The sequence below is a fragment of the Biomphalaria glabrata genome, chromosome 6 (genome assembly GCF_947242115.1).
Source record: "Biomphalaria glabrata chromosome 6, xgBioGlab47.1, whole genome shotgun sequence".
Taxonomy (NCBI): domain Eukaryota; kingdom Metazoa; phylum Mollusca; class Gastropoda; family Planorbidae; genus Biomphalaria; species Biomphalaria glabrata.
Genome location: NC_074716.1, coordinates 11,156,669 through 11,177,692, shown reverse-complemented (window position 1 = coordinate 11,177,692; position 21,024 = coordinate 11,156,669). Strand labels below are relative to the sequence as shown.

The window sequence follows — 21,024 nt, the reverse complement described above, 5'->3', positions numbered from 1 at the left end:
TTGTATGGTTGCAGAGCTAGGCTGCGTCTACCATCCATTTAAGCCAGTGACGAGTCTGTGGCTAGCGTTGTCACTTGGACTCTTGAAGGATGAGTAGGACTGATGTCTGCAGATCTGGTGCCAACAAATCTGGTATCAGCTTTAGGTTGCTAAGATTTCAGGCGGATGTTGCCTATAAATAAAAGCTGCAACGATATGATGTATACGTCGGTTTAGCCATAATGATAACAGTGGGAGGTAGATGCCTTTCCGTAAAGGACATCTTCAGACTGATGTAAAGAAACTATAAGCTAGTTTCATAACTATCAAAGGGAACTAACAAATGAATATAGTGTCCCTTCAAGGGAGATAACAATAATAAAGGGGACTCCCATAAAGGGAATAACAAACAGTAATAAGTGATATATGATAAGTAATACAAGCGATGTTCACCAGTCACTGTGAATAGAAAGTACATACATCGCTTAGATAAATGAGATGAAAGGGGAAGGGGAGGTCAACGTCTGATACTCGCCCATGCTCTCACATAAGTAAACATAAAGCATAAGTAAATACATACTCAGTAATAAGACATATTTATATAAATGTCTTGATAATTCCCTGCCCAGGAATTAATCAAGGATAATATATTGAAGGCTCGTGCGAGTGCTAATATATCAGAGTTAAATTAATAATAGTTAAAGAGCTAAATACATTTGGTAAAAATTGTTAATAAATTCTAGTCCAGATGGCTTGAACATTTAGCCACAAAAGTCATGATATAAAATATAAGCATAAGGTAATCTACTTACATTACCAATAAGGATACACAGATATGTACATAATAATAATGCAGTAAATAAATGCACAATTGTATACACCACTAAGTAAAATGGTTTTCAAGCACTTTACAAAGTTACATACCACCAATCCAAAGTGGAATAAGGAAATGAAAATAGTCCAGAGCTCAAGCAAGAGATAGATGTGCTCCCTGTCGGCTCTCCAGCGAGAATGAAGTCGGACTATGAAGTTGTGTCCCTAAACACGTGGAGCGAGAGGGGTGGGGGCGTTAGTGGCGGGAGATAAGTGCAAAGGTGGTCTAGACTACCGTCTTTGACAGAGAGATCGTCGCTTGACCGTGACGGCGTTTCCGGGAGATAAACACCGCAAGAATGCGCGAGTTGATAGTCCAGGGAGTTCGCCCAGGCGGTCAGAGGATATAAGGGGGGGGGATTATCAGATCTAGGCAGGATCAAGGGAGATTATACCTTGATAATGGCTAGTGCTAGACGAACCGCGTTGCCCGAGGCGTTGAGTTGAATGGGCACTTTGAAGTGACCAGCCGCTCCCGAAAAGGGGGGGGGGAGGTCAACGGATGTTTGCCAAGATGGAGGGAGTGTACTCTTGTCAAGAGTCTAAGTGTGGCACGTGTCAAGGTGGGGATGGTAAAATGTGACATCGCTGCCAAAGGGGGTGGGGTTGGATTGGAGGGGTGGTGGCTGTGTTTTTAGCGCTTGATCGCTAAATTAGTGCAATTGATGATTAATGGCGTGTAAATAAATTAATTAAATGCTTAGACCTGAGTGATACCTTGAGTGAGCTAAAACGGTTTGTCACAATGATAGAGAAAAATGTAGGGGGCAACAACAATATTTACCAGCAGATTAACGACCTCTTTTGGGGGGCAACATCTATATTTACCAGCAGATTAACAACCTCTTTTGGGGGCAACAACAATATTTACCAGCAGATTAACGACCTCTTTTGGGGGCAACAACATATTTACCAGCAGATTAACGACCTCTTTTGGGGGCAACATGTAGTTTGTAGCCTATGTTTTTTTTTTTTTATTGTTTAAGAAGTTCTTCAAACACATAATCATAGTTGGAAATCAATTATATCCCAGCTAACTGCTCGTAACACCTAAATGATGGTCCTCTAGTTAGCTCCTATTTAACGATTGTTACATCAGGCAAATAAACTTTGCATTGATATTTTCTGTCGTATTTATGCCATGAACGTAAGTAAAATTATATAAAAATTTGATACATTTAAATTCTTACATGTAACACCATTTTGTATTCAATTTTTTGTAAGCGCCCGCGTGGCCCTCTATTTGTCGAGGGCTCATTGAAACCCTTCGCGCCATGGTTGCTACGCCACTGTTTCAAATATAGTTATCTCTTTAATACTGGCCAGTGGTATCAGATACCTATCATGTTTAATTACTTTGGAGGGAGATAGAAACGTCTTGAAGCTAATGTGTTAATTGAATTCAATATAGTCAATGTAATTGTCTAGACAGCCAATGAAGATCTTCTAATGTAAACAAGTGCACAAAGATAAGGGTTGTGGTTAGAATGATTTAGAATAGCTTGTCATCTCTTGCACAAAATTATAAATATCTTTTTTTAAATTAGCAAATTCAATAAACCTTCAATGGGCAGAGTCAAGACGCACTTCTAACAGGTCTCTATTCAAAAGTCCGACTCATAATTCCTTGTACTGCTTACACATCTATATTTAAAGGGCCGTCTCAAGATTCTTTGTACTGCTTACACATCTATATTTAAAGGGCCGTCTCACGATTCTTTGTACTGCTTACACATCTATATTTAAAGAGCCGTCTCAAGATTCTTTGTACTGCTTACACATCTATATTTAAAGGGCCGTCTCACGATTCTTTGTACTGCTTACACATCTATATTTAAAGGGCCGTCTCAAGATTCTTTGTACTGCTTACACATCTATATTTAAAGGGCCGTCTCAAGATTCTTTGTACTGCTTACACATCTATATTTAAAGGGCCGTCTCAAGATTCCTTGTACTGCTTACACATCTATATTTAAAGGGCCGTCTCAAGATTCTTTGTACTGCTTACACTTCTATATTTAAAGGGCCGTCTCAAGATTCCTTGTACTGCTTACACATCTATATTTAAAGGGCCGTCTCAAGATTCCTTGTACTGCTTACACATCTATATTTAAAGGGCCGTGAAAATCTGCAACGTTATTCCATGATCTACTGCTTTATCCTGCCATCAAAGGGACATAACTAGATAAACTTCTGATATTTTTTATGGAAATGTAATATGGACTTACTTCCTCTTGAATGCACTAAAGGATCCAGAAATTCTGAGTGTATGTATAAAAAAAAAACAACATATATTAGAGCAGTGGTTCTCATCTTTGGGATAAAAAATATATACTTTTGTGGCCTTTCTCTTTGACAGCGAGGGGTCTGGGAAAGCCCTGTAAGCTATCCCAGAGGGGTTCGTACGCTTATCGTTTTCTTGCATTCTTAACTGACTGCGGAAATGCATTATCCTGACATATTGAGCTCATTATTCATCTTATTTAAAAGCCAGGTCAAAAAGAGTAATTTTGGGGTAATTGGCCGATACTGAAGTTTGACTGACAATCGAGGCACATGTAGCGTAAGTACGTTTACCTTTATAAGGAATATATATCGTGACATTATCTTCGTGTTTAACGACACCTCTTGTATTAGGCCTGCTTTGGACAGCAAAAGAAATCAACAGATTGATCATTAAACCCTATGTGTGTATTCAATTTCTTTGACACGCACAAAAGGATACAATTGGTAAATTTTATATTGTTTATAGGAAAGTTTTGAAAAATATTTTTACTTGATAAGTATTCTAATTCTAGCCATATGTTACCCGCGGCCCGCGGGTCTCACTATGCGTGTTACTGATATAGTACATCAGAATAGTTTGTGGGAAGCGTGGTCGAGAGGTTGACTACGCTTGAACTTGGCTTGGCTTGGCTACCTATGAAGAGGGCCCGAGGCTCGACACCCGACTCGAGTTTAGCACCTAAAGGCAGCACGGAAACAAATGTAAATAGACCATAGCGCTCTGAGCATTCTATAAGCATGAAAGTAGCGCTATATAAAAGCTATAATAATAATTACAAACAATTAAACAAAATAATAATATTATAAGTAAACCGATGGCGTGAATGTAAAATTCGTATGAATAGTGCTATTAAAATAGCTAATCGATTTATATCCATTTTTGTTACAAAAAGATTTGCTTGCATATATATTGAGATTTAGATCTAGAGTCTAATATAGTTTTTGACCTAGATTAAACTTATATTCATTTGTTTAAATTAAGTAAAATACATCTATTTGCACTAAACATTCTTGATCAGTATAAGGTTGAATTTAAGGTTCAATAAGCTTATTATTTTATGTTAGTATGTTTAAGATCACCCATATAGAGCCTCACTTTTACTTACCCCCCCCCCTTTTTTTTCCCAAACCTTGTCACAGTGGGTCTCAATACAAAAATTTGGGTCTAACTTTTCTTCGGCTTCTCAATTCAATCTATATTATATTTCGACTTTGACACCCCCCCCCCACCACTTTTATTACTTTCCTTTTTTTTTTCAACATAAGAGAGAGAGAGAGAAAGAGAGATAGAGAAGAAAAGAGGAAAAGAAGGGAGTGTTTGTGCCGTAATAACTAACGGGCGTAGCCGGAGTGTACTGCTAGAGTTTTGTATATAGCAGCCTGCTGCCTTTTGGGGAAATACCGAAAATATAACACAAAGGTTTGATAGAAATCTTTGCGTTTTTTTTTGCGAATAGCATTCGTCAGATTGCGAACCTTTTGAAACCGGTTCTTAGCAAGCTTCTAGGAGGTAAAAGGAAAAGATACAATTTCTTCACTAAAATACGAAATAAAATAGTAATAGTCTTTCCGGGGTGGTCACGCGGTGGTGGCGGTGGGGATGGAAGACATATTTTCAAGAGTAAAGAAAGAAATGAACGCAAATGACATCAATAACTCACGATTACCCGCCCCTTTCCAATGGAATTAAATTTAATTAAAAGGATATCAGTGTAGACGAATCTGTTAGGCCTATTTATAATGGCGTCATTTGAAACTTGACTCTCCAATATGTCTATATGGAAAGAATCCTGTAATAGGTTGTTGCGATATTACTTACATAAACTTCTCTATCATTTAAATATTAAACAAAATGTTCAATATTTTTGGCATGAATTTTTCAAAATGTTCATTATTCTTTATAATGCTTTGTTTTTCTTTTGTTTGTAGATGATGAAATAATGAAAACTGCAATTTTTTCCTTTTTCTTCTCAGCTCTTATATATTTGAGCTCAGGTAAGTCCTGAGTAAGTTATTTTGTCATATCATATTGATTTTTAATCAATTGAATTTTACTTTTGTGTACTTCACAATGTCTCACTGTCTATCTGTCTGTCTCTATCTATTTGCGTGACTCTGCTTTCATTTTAATATTTCTATAATGCCTCAGTTTTAAAAATGGACGCCCGCAAGCAGGTGTACAAGGGATTAACTGGATTATAAGTAGCCAAAGTTTATCTAGTCTTTTAGCACCATCAATTTAATTCACTCATCAAGTAGTGCTTCCATTGAAGTACAGTTGTAACTTGTAATGATAAGTTATTATTGTAATAGACTAGTGGCCTAGGCTCATCAAGAGTAGATAGCCAATAATGCCCGCTTTATCATAGGCTTGCTATTCCTTACACAATAAGTTGTGTGAAATATTCATTGCAAATCGAGTCTTGACGTAGTGTTTACATTTGCATATAATCAATCCTACAATGAAGCTTAGGTCTAGAATGCGATGTTTTAATAACATTGATATTGCTTTGAATGAGAAACCCTTGCCAGCTTTATTTCGTTGTGAAAAATGTGAAATATTCTTTGAACAACATTGAAGAGTGCAGTCATCTTGTTCAATTTATTTACGTCTTGTAGAGTTGCAGTCGGTGTTAACGCTTGTTGAAATGGCAGGTTCAAGACGCAGACACTAAGCTGTTTGAGTTATGGGACGCATTGTTATTACAATCATATATTTGATTCTTTGCTTTTTTTCTTCAAAATAGTTGAAAATATCCCTGTTACCATTTTTTTTCCTCGAACGAATGGGAGCCATAAGCAATAGTTGGCGTTGCCCATAGATAAATCCAATATTGCTGCCCAGAGAAAGATAAGTTTACTATTTTGTGACGTTCAGGTTTCTAATAGAACCGTACAAACCAGCAGGGAAGTAAAAGTTCCAATCTGTTTCAGTGCTCGCCGCGGGTAGCATACACTTCTCTTTTGAAAGGTCAACTCTTCTTAACTTGTGTGCTGTTTCCTCTGTCTATTCACCGTGGCTGCAAATTAACTTTACACCACAGTGTGCACAAAATATCCCGTCATTTAATGAATGTGTGAATGGATTGGTGGAAAGCGTGATCGAGAGGCTAAGTGCGCTTGAACTTGGCTTGGCTAGGCGGATACCTAGAAGGGGGCTCGAGGTTCGAGCAGAGTTGTGTTTACTGGTTCACAAATGAGATTGGACCAAAGCGCTCTGAGCATGCTATAAGCATGAAAGTAGCGCTATATAAAAGCTATAAATATAATGAACAAAGATCCAATGAAATCGTCGTGGCATAAAAGACATGTACTGAAAGTGTAGAGTTGTGTAGACTCGTGCAGAGTTGTGTTTACTGGTCCACAAATGAGATTGGACCAAAGCGCTCTGAGCATGCTATAAGCATGAAAGTAGCGCTATATAAAAGCTATAAATATAATGGGCAAAGATCCAATGAAATCGTCGTGGCATAAAAGACATGTACTGAAAGTGTAGAGTTGTGTAGACTCGTGCAGAGTTGTGTTTACTGGTCCACAAATGAGATTGGACCAAAGCGCTCTGAGCATGCTATAAGCATGAAAGTAGCGCTATATAAAAGCTATAAATATAATGGGCAAAGATCCAATGAAATCGTCGTTGCATAAAAGACATGTACTGAAAGTGTATAGAGAGGCAGGTACTGAAAGTGCACAGTGAGACAGTATTGAAAGCACAGTGAAACAGTACTGAAAGTACTGAGTACTGAAAGTGTACATTAAAACATTACTGAAAATACATAGTGACACAGTGCTGAAAGTGCACAGTGAAAGACGTACAAGAAGCTTCTAACTGCTGATCGTTTTTAAAACGATCTGTAATTTAGATGTTTGGTTATGCGCGTCACACGATTGAGTATATATTAAAAGATCAAGGTGAAGACGATAAAAAAGCGTAACTTTAAAGTTATTCACCAAAAGGCGATGCGCTAAATCAGATTTTGAAAATATTGATATTGACATTGATTGAAAAAAGCGGGACATCGCCTGTCCCGCTAGCTCATTTTAGGAAAAGCGTGATAAGCGGTCCAAAGCGGGACAGTCCCGTTCAAGTCGTTGCAGGTTCACCTTAATTGCCCAATGCCGACACTGTGGAGAGTCGGTGGAATCAGTGGCGCATATCTTGCTAGAGTGTCCTAAAGCTGCGGGAGGTGATCCGTCAAAATAGAGCGGACAAAATAGCCCGGACAAAATAGCGCGGACAAAATAGCGCAAGACGAAATAGCGCGGACAAAATAGCGCAAGACGAAATAGCGCGGAATATATGATGTGTATAAAAGTACTGGATTTTTAGTAATTTAATGTCCTGGGCATAATTTTTCAATATTAACAGATCTTAAAGTATGCCATATTTGCAGAGAACGAGAGTACTTTAAATTTTATATCATTCCCCTTTTTCACCTTTGATTAAAATGCTTAACTTGCTAAAAATAGAATTTTGAAATGTGGTGACCCGACAAAATAGATAGGAAAATATGAAAGTGTGTTCTACTATAATCAGAAATATCAAATTTAGCAGTGTCTATTTGGATTGTAGGCCTGAATCAACTTGATGGTACCATAGCAGAATTATCACAACACAATCAAAGTTCAAGTGCTGAGAAGATAGAGGTCGAAAAAGCAAAAGGCTTGATTTGTGAACGCTCTGTGGCCAGTGTTGAGAGACCAAGACACATCGTCCTGCAGTGCAGCAGTAACCTGTCTGATGAAGCAAGAACTTTGATGCCAACATTTACTGCTTCACACAGTCACCTGTCTAATGAAGCAATAACTTTGATGCCAACATTTACTGCTTCACAGAGAACAATTGAACGTAAACGAAAACTCGAACAGGTTCCGCTACCAACACCTCAATCTTTGGGGGGAAATCACTTGACCAGCAAAATTAGTACTTACAAGTCGCAATGACAACTTTATACAATGGGACTCGGGAGAAAGTGACGATCGTTGCATGTTTATATTCGGAACATACAGCAACCTACAGCTACTTGAAACACATCCACACTGGTTCATTGATGGTACCTTTAAAGTTGCACCTGAGTTATTAGTGTAGCTCTTCACAGTACATGCACTGATTGATCAATGTGCTGTACCACTTTTATATACACTACTGCCATCTATGTTCGACTCTTCAAGAAACTGCAGGAGCTAAGATCAACTCTTTCTACACAGAGAGTGATGTTACATTTTGAGAAGGCAAGTCAAAATGCAGTAAGCACAGTGTTCCTTGCGACCAGACTTGTCGGTTGTCTCTGGCGGAAAGTACAAGATGAAAATATTGCAGCTTCATGACGGGAAGATAAAAATGTACGCATGTTTGTCAAGATGCTGTTAGCCCTTTCATTTGTTCCACCTGCCGGTGTAAATATTGCCTTTGAAGAATTAAATGAAGCTCGGCCAGATGTTGTAGGGAATTTGTATGACTATTAGGAGGACAACTATATTGGTCGCCAGAGACGAAACCGAAGAGTGACTCCAAGATTTTCGATAGCATTATGGAATGTTAGAGATCGTGTGCAGGACAATCTACCACGAACAAACAATTCAGTGGAGGGATGGCACCAAGCATTTCAACTGTCTATTGACGGTCATCACACTAATGTGTACAAGTTAATCTCTCACTTCCTCAGAGAACAGGAGAACACTGAGAACAAGATTCTGAGCTACAATGCTGGAGAACGAAGTAAAGCTGCAAGCAAGACAAAGTACCTCCAACTTAACAGACGACTTGATGCTATATTGCCAATGTACGGAAACAAGCCAGTGATGGAATTTCTACGTGACATTTCCTACAATTTAACTTTGTGAAAGTTTGTGTGTGGGTGTGTGTGTGTAAATTTGACAATATCTTTGTGTGCTTTCAAAGTAAACTTTTCAAATGTAAATAAATGCTATATTTTGAAATTATTTATTTTAAATTATTGTGATTTTTGATTATTTATGTTTTAAGATATTTAAAGTGTTTCCTGCAAAATGACTGAAAAATTATGATTACATTAAAAAAAAAAAATTGGCTCCATTCATATTTTGCGATATCTAAAGTATTTCTTTCAAAATATATTTTTTTCTGCGCTATTTTGTCGGCACTATTTTGTTCGCGCTATTTTGACGGGGTATCGCTGCGGGATAGTGTGTCTGCAGAGTCACTTGACCTTTATGTGAGCTTTAAGGCAGAGTTTCTCGCCAAGGCTCTTCGGGAGTTCATCTCAGGTCACCTTAAGTATGTACTTTCTTCAAACTAGATTACTATAGAATGATCATCCTAAGAAACATCTTATTCATTCATAAAGTTATACTCCTACCTCTATCCGAGCTATATTGTATAACTGAAAGTTCAAGCATCGCAATAGCACGTTACATTCGAAGTTCCATCTATACCTCATCATATAACATTGGTCAGAATCTTGATCTCATAGTAGAGAGCTAGAACTAAGTTCTTCACAGTCTTGTCAAAAGTTTGTACACGTTATTTCTCCCAAGTCCAATCTCGGATCAAGCTGACATTTGGTACATTTATTTCTTTTAACTGACAAAATGGAATCGATAACAAAATTAACTAAATAGCTAATTAACTATTGGTAATTAAATATTTTGTTTGCAACCTCTAACAATGTAATGAAATTGTACTTGACTGATAAGATGGCATAAGTAGAATTAGTCCCCTTTATACTTTGTAAGAGAGAAAAGTTTAAAACTAACAATAGATAACTTTAAAACCTTATATTTTCATTATCAATTGCCTGGCATAGTAGTTGCAGTATCTACTAGTAGAGGCCGAGGAGAATTTAGACCTCGAGTTCAAATTCAGGTCGTTCACCTATTTTAATATTTTATAAATGCATTTGAAAAGCGATCACCCAGATGCCTCCTTCTTTATTCCCCACACCAGACAAGTGAAAGGATCATAGCATATTGGGAAAGCTAAAAGCATGACATTGCGCTAAACAAAAACAATTGATAAAAATATTTCATATAGCACAGATATATTATTATTAGTCTAGATCTAGTTTTTTTAAATTTAATTTTTTGTTTTATATCTTACTCAAGAATTTCTCCAAGTTCAGAATTGTTATTGATAATATAGGCATATAAAATTTCCTTAGAGAACTGCAACATAATAATGTGTACATTGCATGCACGAACAATGAGCCAGTCGGGGATGACCACAGCGGATATTGATCCAACACTCTGCCCTTATCTAAGAATCAAGTTTGTTGAGTGGTTAAATGATGCTCTAGATGTAGACAGGCGAGTCTCGGATATGTAAGTATTTTTTTTGAATCAGCTGTTTATTGAAACGAAGATTAGACCAAGGTTTACACATTTTTCATACTTGGATTTTTCATGGTCCATTACAAACTTGATTCGAACAACAACAAAAGTGCATTTTTAAAAAAGGGAATCTTCTGAGTGGGTGGAGCCTGGCCATGGATCTTTAGAACGGCTCTTACGATTTTCCTAGAAATTTGACAGTTGATGTGCTGAGAAAAGAATTACTAGCTCTTTCGGCCTACTGGGAAGGGTGGCTGTTAAAATTTTTCAAAGTAAAACAATAAAAACTGGCCACATTGGGCTAACTCTAGTTTTAAACCGTAAATATATTTGTTTAACATTATCTTTAAAAATTACACTGTTTCTTGACTGTTTATCTTGAGAGGATATGTTGGCAGAATTGAACTAATTACAGCATAGATCTATACTTAAATTTATATTTAATTAAACCATGAAACTATACTATGGTTAAATAAAGAAAAAGAAGTTCTTCAACATTAGCGCACCCTCAACCAAATCTGGAGCACTAGAATTTTATAAAAATCTGAATACATTTATACATTCGCTCAACCAGGAATTTTATCGAATGGGGGGTGGGGGGTGGGGGGGTGGGCGGGAAATAGTAGTAAAGATTCCATTTCAGACATTGTGAATTGTCGGTAAAAGGATGTTAAGTTCATCTGTTTCTGTGGCTCACGGCTAACGAGGGTGTCATGTGGCCAGCACAACGACCAAACGCCTTTACTTCTTTTTTTCAACTAATGTGGTATCCATTAGACCTGGGTGAACTCAGGGGCGCTCTAATGATCGTGAAATTAAATATCCCAGTCTTCACTAGGATTTGAACCCGGGACTCCGGTTTGAAATCCAAGCACTTTACCACTCACACACCTCGGGGGGAGTAAAAAATATTCCAATATTTTAAATCTATCAATAATTAGTTATTAATTAAGAGCAACATCTTACAAAGGTTAATTAACTTTAAAAAAGGAGGAAAGGACTTTTATGAAAAAAAAGTTTTCTATACATTTTAATATATGTTTATGTTGCTTGCTAGTTTTAAAATTGTTATCAAAAGCGTCTATGACCTGTTAAAAGAAATAACAATATCAAAGCTTATTTTTTACTTACTTGAATGACTACGATATTAAAGAACCGTAAATCAAAGAAAAAGTAACACAAAGATGTTGAGAATGAGTTTAAAAACTTACAATGTACAAGTTTAAAATGCCAAAAAGACTTCATAATAAATTTTCTTTTGCAATCTAAAGCAATTTTTTAAAAGACGTTTTCTAAATTCTAACTCAACTTTTTTTTTCCTTGACATTTCAGCTATCCATGGCTATGGGATACTAAAGCCAAAAATCCAAGTATAAAAATTGTACTAACATTCTATAACATCGTTGGCGACGATAAATTTTATGAGATGTACAGAACGCCAGAAAGGAGACTCAAATTCATTCCATTGCTAGTAACATACGTAAGAAATAACAAATTTGATGGAGTGGAGTTAGACTTAGATATGGGCTTTGGACTCAGAAGCCCAGAGCGTTACCATATTGATCGTTGGGCGGATTTTGTCGAGGTTAGTTTAGTATTTTCAAATATCTTTTAGCGTATTCTAAGGTATAACTCTTGAGTAATGGACAGACTTTTCAAAATAAGGCGACACAGTTGTGTCGTCGTAACTTTATTGAACTTTTTAATATATCTATACTATAAAGTAGAATGTAAGAAGTATGCATGTCCCGAATAGAAATCAAAACCGTTTGACTAATCTTGATGAAACTTTGCAAAAATGTTCCTTGGGTGCTAAATGGAACCGTGACTTATGTATTGTAGCTCTAAAACAAACTAAAGACTCTCAAAAAACAAAAAAGGTTACCAACTCTATGAATGTATTACTATTTCATGGATCTAGGCCATGTTTACCATGTTTAGATCGAAAGGTTTTATATCTAGATCTAATTTTTAAAACTACAGTTTGCACAGATAGTTTTTTACTTTGACACACGAAAATACAAAATATAGTCTATTGATTTCATTATTCAATAAAATTAATCTTCAAATGTGTGTTTCAAAAGCATTTATCATAAATTCGTTCTTTATATCTACGAAATTAGACGTCCTGACGTACTTTATAATCCCATTTATTTAACAAATTGGGTAAACCCGTTGTAATTGTACTTTATATCCTTTTCATCTCGCGCTCCTTTCGTTTTTAATATATATGAATGTATCGGCTTAACGGGTAAACCCATTTACGCAAAACTACTTTTAATTTCGTGGCGAAAGAGAAAACCTTGAAAGGATCATTAGCCAAGTTCAACATACATCTAAATCCAATCCACTAGAATACTAATCACAAACTATGTCCCGCAGGCCGCGGGTAATGTCCGGCTAGTTTATAAATAAAAGTCAAAGCCATTATTGAGCAACTCATCAAAAAGCAAAGGATATGCCTGCACGGATAGTAGAACTGAATTGAAGATGGAGAATATTTCAGGGACAGGAGATTGGTTAAAATGTCGCTATTGCAGAGACAGCCGAGACTGGGATCTCTCAAGAGAGCTCGGCATCTTTTCTTTTGGACCACATGAAAATCGTCTTCTACGCTTGTACTTTGGGAAAAAGTATTAAAACACTTAAACGAGATCTTCCTTGTGCGGAACGAGATCTTCCTTGTGCGGAACGAGATCTTCCTTGTGCGGAACGAGATCTTCCTTGTGCGGAACGAGATCTTCCTTGTGCGGAACGAGATCTTCCTTGTGCGGAACGAGATCTTCCTTGTGCGGAACGAGATCTTCCTTGTGCGGAACGAGATCTTCCTTGTGCGGAAGAGAAAACCCAAACATCTCAAATGATACTGAAACATGACAGACAATTAGGCATTCAATTCTTTGTCCTTTTTTTTTTTTAAATGGCTGGGAAAAATTTGATACACGTATGCAGGAAATCACTTGATAAAAATGAAGATGAAATGTTCCATTAAATTCTGTTTAAGTCACTATGATGATACGAAATAATGAAAATGGTTTAGAATTTCAAAACCTGACACAGACAACTTGTATATAGAAACAAGCAAAATAAAAAATAAAAAACTTAAAAAAAAACAAGTCTTATATTAATTGTATCAATTAGTTTGAATCAGTCATGTAATTAAATTTGTAATAGATCTATTTTTTACCTATTGTTTTATCACTAAGCCCAATATAAAGGGGGACTAATTCAGCTTATAACACCACTTCAGTCAAGGGTTACTTCTTTCCCATGTTTATGTTTCCACACAAAATAATTTATTACCAATATTCAATGAACTAATTGGTTATTTTTGTAAAATAGATTCTTGTGTTGTCAGGTCAAAGATAGAATTTAGCCAAATTTCAGCTTGATACGAGATTGGCTGTCGGAGAAATAACGTGTACACACTTTTGGCAAGACAGACAGATATACAGACGGACAGACAGGGTGAATTGATATACGCTTAAAAAAAAAAAAAAAAAACCGAGCCCGATTGTGTCAAATCTTTGGTAGTTTTCTAGTTATCTATTACTTTGAATACAATACTTTATTATGGTAAAGACTTTCTTGTTTTATTTATAAATTGTTAGAATGTTTTGAAACCATTAGATCTACATTTTTCTTTATTATAGGACGTACAAAAAGCTTTGGTAGATGAAGCTACGCGCTCAGGGAAACCTAAAATTGTGCTGTTTGGACGAATCGATGAGCGAGCTGAGTATCTTTATCCATTCTATAACGTCCCTAGGATGTATAGGTATTTTGATACTTTAGTTGAATATAAGCGTTTGTTCTTTATTATAATCAGTGCCAGATTTAAGTATGTGGAAGCCCAGGGGCAGGATTTTTGTAGAGGCCCCTCAGCCCCTCCCTACAAATTTCGAAATTTTTATTAAAGATCCAATTATGAATTAAATTAATTATATCTATATTTTTTTAGATCAAGAAATAGAGTTCTTGTAAATTTAATCTAACTTTCCTTGTAAAAAAATATATATTATATGATTATTTTAGTTTAAAAAAGTGTATATTTTTTAGTTTGTGGAGGGTAAGGCGCCCTGTCGTAAATCCGGAACTGTATTTATTTATTTAGTTTATGTTACAAGCGTCCACTTCTAAATAACACAATTTTTTGAAAAAAAAAAAAAAGAACATATAAGTTTCTGACCAGTCAGAATAAGGCATGAAAGGAAACAAATGACTGCTGATGAGTCTGTATGACTCAGAAATAACACGGATCGCCGATAGTTACAATATAGAGCAGTTAGATTTATACTAAACGGATATTCACATTTGATTAGAGTAACTATTTTAATAAGATCACTAAATTTAGAAACCTTTTAGCGTAGAAGACTTTTTAAAAGTAAAGTAGCAATGTTACATAAAGAACTAAACCATTACCTTCAAATACAAAAACAAAACCTAATACAATACTTAGAAAGACACAAAGATAAAGGCATATTCCTTATTACATATGCTAGGACAAATGTGTAAAAATTCTCCTTCTTCCCTAGTACTATTAGAGCATGGAATGGGTTGTCTGAGTCAGCCAGTAAATCCATTGACTTGGCAGAATTTAAGTCATTTATTAAAATACATGACTAGTTTAACCAAGGAACACGCTTAGGACGTAATCATCTTCTTTTTAAAATAACGTCTGTATTTTATAAGTTAAAGAAGACTTAGAAAACGATTCGCAAAAGTTTTCTGAACATCAATTTTTTTAACTCTTCAAGGGATACGGAAATACCCGAAGACATATAGTCCTTTCAAGATCAATATTTTTTGCTTTGTCTGGCCACATTTAAATGTATTTCCTATTGTACTTTGAACAAAAAGATAACGGTCAAGCTAGAATTTTTTTTTTCCAGTGTGGCCAACTAGCTAGTATTTTTTTCCAGTGTGGCTAACTAGCTAGTATTTTTTTCCAGTGTGGCCAACTAGCTAGTTTTTTTTCCCAGTATGGCCAACTAGCTAGTATTTTTTTCCAGTGTGGCCAACTAGCTAGTATTTTTTTCCAGTGTGACCAACAAGTTAGTACTTTTTTTTCCAGTGTGGCCAACTAGCTAGTTTTTTTTTCCAGTGTGGCCAACTAGCTAGTATTTTTTTCCAGTGTGGCCAACTAGCTAGTATTTTTTTCCAGTGTGGCCAACTAGCTAGTTTTTTTTCCCAGTTTGGCCAACTAGCTAGTATTTTTTCCCAGTGTGGCCAACTAGCTATTATTTTTCTCCAGTTTGGCCAACTATTTTGTATTTTTTTCCAGTGTGGCCAACTAGCTAGTTTTTTTTTCCAGTGTGGCCAACTAGCTAGGTTTTTTTTCCAGTGTGGCCAACTAGCTAGTATTTTTTTCCAGTGTTACCAAATAGCTAGTATTTTTTTCCAGTGTGGCCAACTAGCTAGTATTTTTTTCCAGTGTGACCAACTAGCTAGTATTTTTTTCCAGTGTGGCCAACTAGCTAGTATTTTTCCCAGTGTGGCCAACTAGCTAGTATTTTTTTTCCAGTGTGGCAAACTAGCTAGTATTTTTTCCAGTTTGGCCAACTAGCTAGTATTTTTCTCCAGTGTGGCCAATTATTTTGTATTTTTTTCCAGTGTGGCCAACTAGCTGTTTTTTTTTTCCAGTGTGGCCAACTAGCTAGTATTTTTTTCCAGTGTGGCCAACTAGCTAGTATTTTTTCCAGTGTGGCCAACTAGCTAGTATTTTTTTCCAGTTTGGCCAACTAGCTAGTATTTTTTTCCAGTGTGGCCAATTATTTTGTATTTTTTTCCAGTGTGGCCAACTAGCTGGTTTTTTTTTCCAGTGTGGCCTACTAGCTAGTATTTTTTTCCAGTGTGGCCAACTAGCTAGTATTTTTTCCAGTGTGGCCAACTAGCTAGTATTTTTTCCCAGTGTGTCCAACTAGCTAGTATTTTTTTCCAGTGTGGCCAACTAGCTAGTATTTTTTCCAGTGTGGCCAACTAGCTAGTATTTTTTTTAAGTGTGGCCAACTAGCTAGTATTTTTTTCCAGTGTGGCCAACTAGCTAGTTTTTTTTCCCAGTGTGGCCAACTAGCTAGTATTTTTTTTCCAGTGTGGCCAACTAGCTAGTATTTTTTCCAAGTGTGGCCAACTAGCTAGTATTTTTTTCCAGTGTGGCCAACTAGCTAGTATTTTTTTCCAGTTTGGCCAACTAGCTAGTATTTTTTTCCAGTGTGGCCAACTAGCTAGTTTTTTTTCCCAGTGTGGCCAACTAGCTAGTATTTTTTTCCAGTGTGACCAACAAGCTAGTATTTTTTTTCCAGTGTGGCCAACTAGCTAGTATTTTTTCCCAGTGTGACCAACTAGCTAGTTTTTTTTCCAGTGTGGCCAACTAGCTAGTATTTTTTTCCAGTGTGGCCAACTAGCTAGTATTTTTTTCCAGTGTGGCCAACTAGCTAGTTTTTTTTCCCAGTTTGGCCAACTAGCTAGTATTTTTTCCCAGTGTGGCCAACTAGCTATTATTTTTCTCCAGTTTGGCCAACTATTTTGTATTTTTTTTCAGTGTGGCCAACTAGCTAATTTTTTTTTCCAGTGTGGCCAACTAGCTAGGTTTTTTTTCCAGTGTGGCCAACTAGCTAGTATTTTTTTCCAGTGTTACCAACTAGCTAGTATTTTTTTCCAGTGTGGCCAACTAGCTAGTATTTTTTTCCAGTGTGGCCAACTAGCTAGTATTTTTCCCAGTGTGGCCAACTAGCTAGTATTTTTTTCCAGTGTGGCCAACTAGCTAGTATTTTTTTCCAGTGTGGCCAACTAGCTAGTATTTTTTTTCCAGTGTGGCTAACTAGCTAGTATTTTTTCCAAATGTGGCCAACTAGCTAGTATTTTTTCCCAGTTTGGCCAACTAGCTAGTATTTTTTTCCAGTGTGGCCAACTAGCTAGTATTTTTTCCCAGTGTGGCCAACTAGCTAGTTTTTTTTCCCAGTGTGGCCAACTAGCTAGTATTTTTTTCCAGTGTGACCAACAAGCTAGTATTTTTTTTCCAGTGTGGCCAACTAGCTAGTATTTTTTTCCAGTGTGGCCAACTAGCTAGTTTTTTTTCCAGTGTGGCCAACTAGCTAGTATTTTTTTCCAGTGTGGCCAACTAGCTAGTATTTTTTTCCAGTGTGGCCAACTAGCTAGTTTTTTTTCCCAGTTTGGCCAACTAGCTAGTATTTTTTCCCAGTGTGGCCAACTAGCTATTATTTTTCTCCAGTTTGGCCAACTATTTTGTATTTTTTTCCAGTGTGGCCAACTAGCTAATTTTTTTTTCCAGTGTGGCCAACTAGCTAGGTTTTTTTTCCAGTGTGGCCAACTAGCTAGTATTTTTTTCCAGTGTGGCCAACTAGCTAGTATTTTTTTCCAGTGTGGCTAACTAGCTAGTATTTTTTTCCAGTGTGGCCAACTAGCTAGTATTTTTTTCCAGTGTGGCCAACTAGCTAGTATTTTTCCCAGTGTGGCCAACTAGCTAGTATTTTTTTTCCAGTGTGGCCAACTAGCTAGTATTTTTTTCCAGTTTGGCCAACTAGCTAGTATTTTTTTCCAGTGTGGCCAACTAGCTAGTATTTTTTTCCAGTGTGGCCAACTAGCTAGTATTTTTTTCCAGTGTGGCCAACTAGCTAGTTTTTTTTCCAAGTGTGGCCAACTAGCTAGTATTTTTTTCCCAGTGTGGCCAACTAGCTAGTATTTTTTCCCAGTGTGGCCAACTAGCTAGTATTTTTTTCCAGTGTGGCCAACTAGCTAGTATTTTTTTCCAGTGTGGCCAACTAGCTAGTTTTTTTCCCAGTGTGGCCAACTAGCTAGTATTTTTTTCCAGTGTGGCCAACTAGCTAGTATTTTTTTCCAGTGTGACCAACAAGCTAGTATTTTTTTTTTCCAGTGTGGCCAACTAGCTAGTATTTTTTCCCAGTGTGGCCAACTAGCTAGTTTTTTTTTCCAGTGTGGCCAACTAGCTAGTATTTTTTTCCAGTGTGGCCAACTAGCTAGTATTTTTTTTATAGTGTGTCCAACTAGCTAGTATTTTTTTCCAGTGTGGCCAACTAGCTAGTATATTTTTCCAGTGTGGCCAACTAGCTAATATATTTTTCCAGTGTGTCCAACTAGCTAGTATTTTTTTCCAGTGTGGCCAACTAGCTAGTATTTTTTTCCAGTGTGGCCAACTAGCTAGTATTTTTTTCCAGTGTGGCCAACTAGCTAGTATTTTTTTCCAGTTTGGCCAACTAGCTAGTATTTTTTTCCAGTGTGGCCAACTAGCTAGTATTTTTTTCCAGTGTGGCCAACTAGCTAGTATTTTTTTCCAGTGTGGCCAACTAGCTACTTTTTTTTCCCAGTGTGGCCAACTAGCTAGTATTTTTTTTTCAGTGTGGCCAACTAGCTAGTATTTTGTTCCAGTGTGGCCAACTAGCTAGTATTTTTTTCTAGTGTGGCCAACTAGCTAGTATTTTTTTCCAGTGTGGCTAACTAGCTAGTTTTTTTTCCCAGTGTGGCCAACTAGCTAGTATTTTTTTCCAGTGTGGCCAACTAGCTAGTATTTTTTTCTAGTGTGACCAACAAGCTAGTATTTTTTTCCAGTGTGGCCAGCTAGCTAGTATTTTTTCCCAGTGTGGCCAACTAGCTAGTTTTTTTTTCCAGTGTGGCCAACTAGCTAGTATTTTTTTCCAGTGTGGCCAACTAGCTAGTATTTTTTTCCTGTGTGGCCAACTAGCTAGTATTTTTTTCCAGTGTGGCCAACTAGCTAGTATATTTTTCCAGTGTGGCCAACTAGCTAGTATATTTTTCCAGTGTGGCCAACTAGCTAGTATTTTTTTCCAGTGTTGCCAACTAGCTAGTATTCTTTCCAGTGTGGCCAACTAGCTAGTATTTTTTTTTCAGTTTGGCCAACTAGCTAGTATTTTTTTCCAGTGTGGCCAACTAGCTAGTATTTTTTTCCTGTGTGGCCAACTAGCTAGTATTTTTTTCCAGTGTGGCCAACTAGCTAGTTTTTTTTCCCAGTGTGGCCAACTAGCTAGTATTTTTTTCCAGTGTGGCCAACTAGCTAGTATTTTTTCCCAGTGTGGCCAACTAGCTAGTGTTTTTTTCCAGTGTGGCCAACTAGCTAGTATTTTTTTTCCAGTGTGGCCAACTAGCTAGTTTTTTTTCCCAGTGTGGCCAACTAGCTAGTATTTTTTTCCAGTGTGGCCAACTAGCTAGTATTTTTTTCCAGTGTGGCCAACTAGCTAGTATTTTTTTTTCCAGTGTGGCCAACTAGCAAGTTTTTTTTTCCAGTGTGGCCAACTAGCTAGTATTTTTTTCCCAACGATATACAGCAACTGTCAAATTTGTAGGAAAATCCTTGGAGCCGTTTTCGATATCCAGGTTCCCCGAAGTCACGTGTTAAATAGAGATATTGTAATAAGGTTCACATTTTGTTGCAAGCATTTAATATTTGTAGAAAGTCATCCACTATTTGTGCTGTTTTACGTGTATAATGGTGGGGCTACAGACAAGATGCAAATTGTATCAGCTGCACTATAGATCTCAGGTCACAAGCAGCACCCCATGCTTTGAATGTTTGTGACTACAGGCAAGCATACTGTAAATGGACATTTTGTATAGAGTGAAACAAGATTGAGGTAATTTGTGCTAGAATCGATAATGATTTCACAACCTCTTTTTTTTTAACCGAATTCCTTAACTAGACCGCCCTGAAATTGTGCGTACCACTAATCATTGTTATAATTTTGTATAATTTTTTAAAATTTTGTATTTATATATATTTTGTAAATCTGTTTCATAAATATTTTCAGACATTCGGATCTCATTAACTTGGAGGCGTGGGCGTCTTACTCACAGAGGGTTGGACCTAGATTTAACATATCTTTAACAAGTACACACCACTGCAAAATTTACAAGACCAATGAGAATGACAAAAATTGTATTGTAAGTTTCACAATTTGGATACTTTTCGTATTGTTGTTTTGTAATAGTCTAAGCTGGGAGGAAAGGAGATACACTCTTGAGACGACTAAAAACATAGATTTTAGTCCTCTCTTCTGGACTTAATGGACAGAAGTTTTCCTCTTTACCACCGTTTGTTGTTGTTAGTGAGTAGAGGGAATGGTATGGCAGTTGTCTTTTGATTCTACACAATGAATGGCATTCGAAAAACAAGAAAATATAAAAATAGTTAAGAAACAAACAAACAAAGCTTATATTGTATCAATTTGTTTGGATCAGTCATGTAATTGAATTTGTAATAGATCTAGACCATTATTCTTACATTTTTATTTGGCTTACCGCCACATTTTTTGCATTTTGTCTTTAATAAAAAAAAAAATCTGCAAGCGCCCCCTTTTTTTCCAAAGAAAAAAATAAAATAAAGAAGCACGTGAAGGCAAATTTCAATAAAATTTCCATTTATTTTTAATTTTCACGCTGTGAATAAAAAAGCGTTAATTGTATATGTACTATAAAAAAAATTAAACGAAAGAAAATTCGCTGCCGAGGACAGACGTAGACAGCGAAAAACAATACTAATCGAAAACTGGCGGACAATGGCTATGCCTGCATTGGTTATGTCAAAAT

At 36.6% G+C, this 21,024-nt stretch overlaps 1 protein-coding gene across 1 annotated transcript in view; it reads left to right on the top strand.

Moving 5' to 3' along the window:
* The first annotated feature begins 4,861 nt into the window (after positions 1–4,861).
* LOC106068803 (chitinase-3-like protein 1) overlaps positions 4,862–21,024 on the top strand; it is a 34,041-nt gene continuing 17,878 nt past the window's right edge. The window contains exons 1-6 of the mRNA XM_056032256.1: positions 4,862–4,937; positions 5,068–5,133; positions 10,278–10,437; positions 11,779–12,031; positions 14,100–14,224; positions 20,247–20,379. Of these exons, the coding sequence (XP_055888231.1) occupies positions 5,079–5,133; positions 10,278–10,437; positions 11,779–12,031; positions 14,100–14,224; positions 20,247–20,379 (726 nt within the window). The 5' untranslated portion in view covers positions 4,862–4,937; positions 5,068–5,078. The remainder of the gene's footprint in view (positions 4,938–5,067; positions 5,134–10,277; positions 10,438–11,778; positions 12,032–14,099; positions 14,225–20,246; positions 20,380–21,024) is intronic.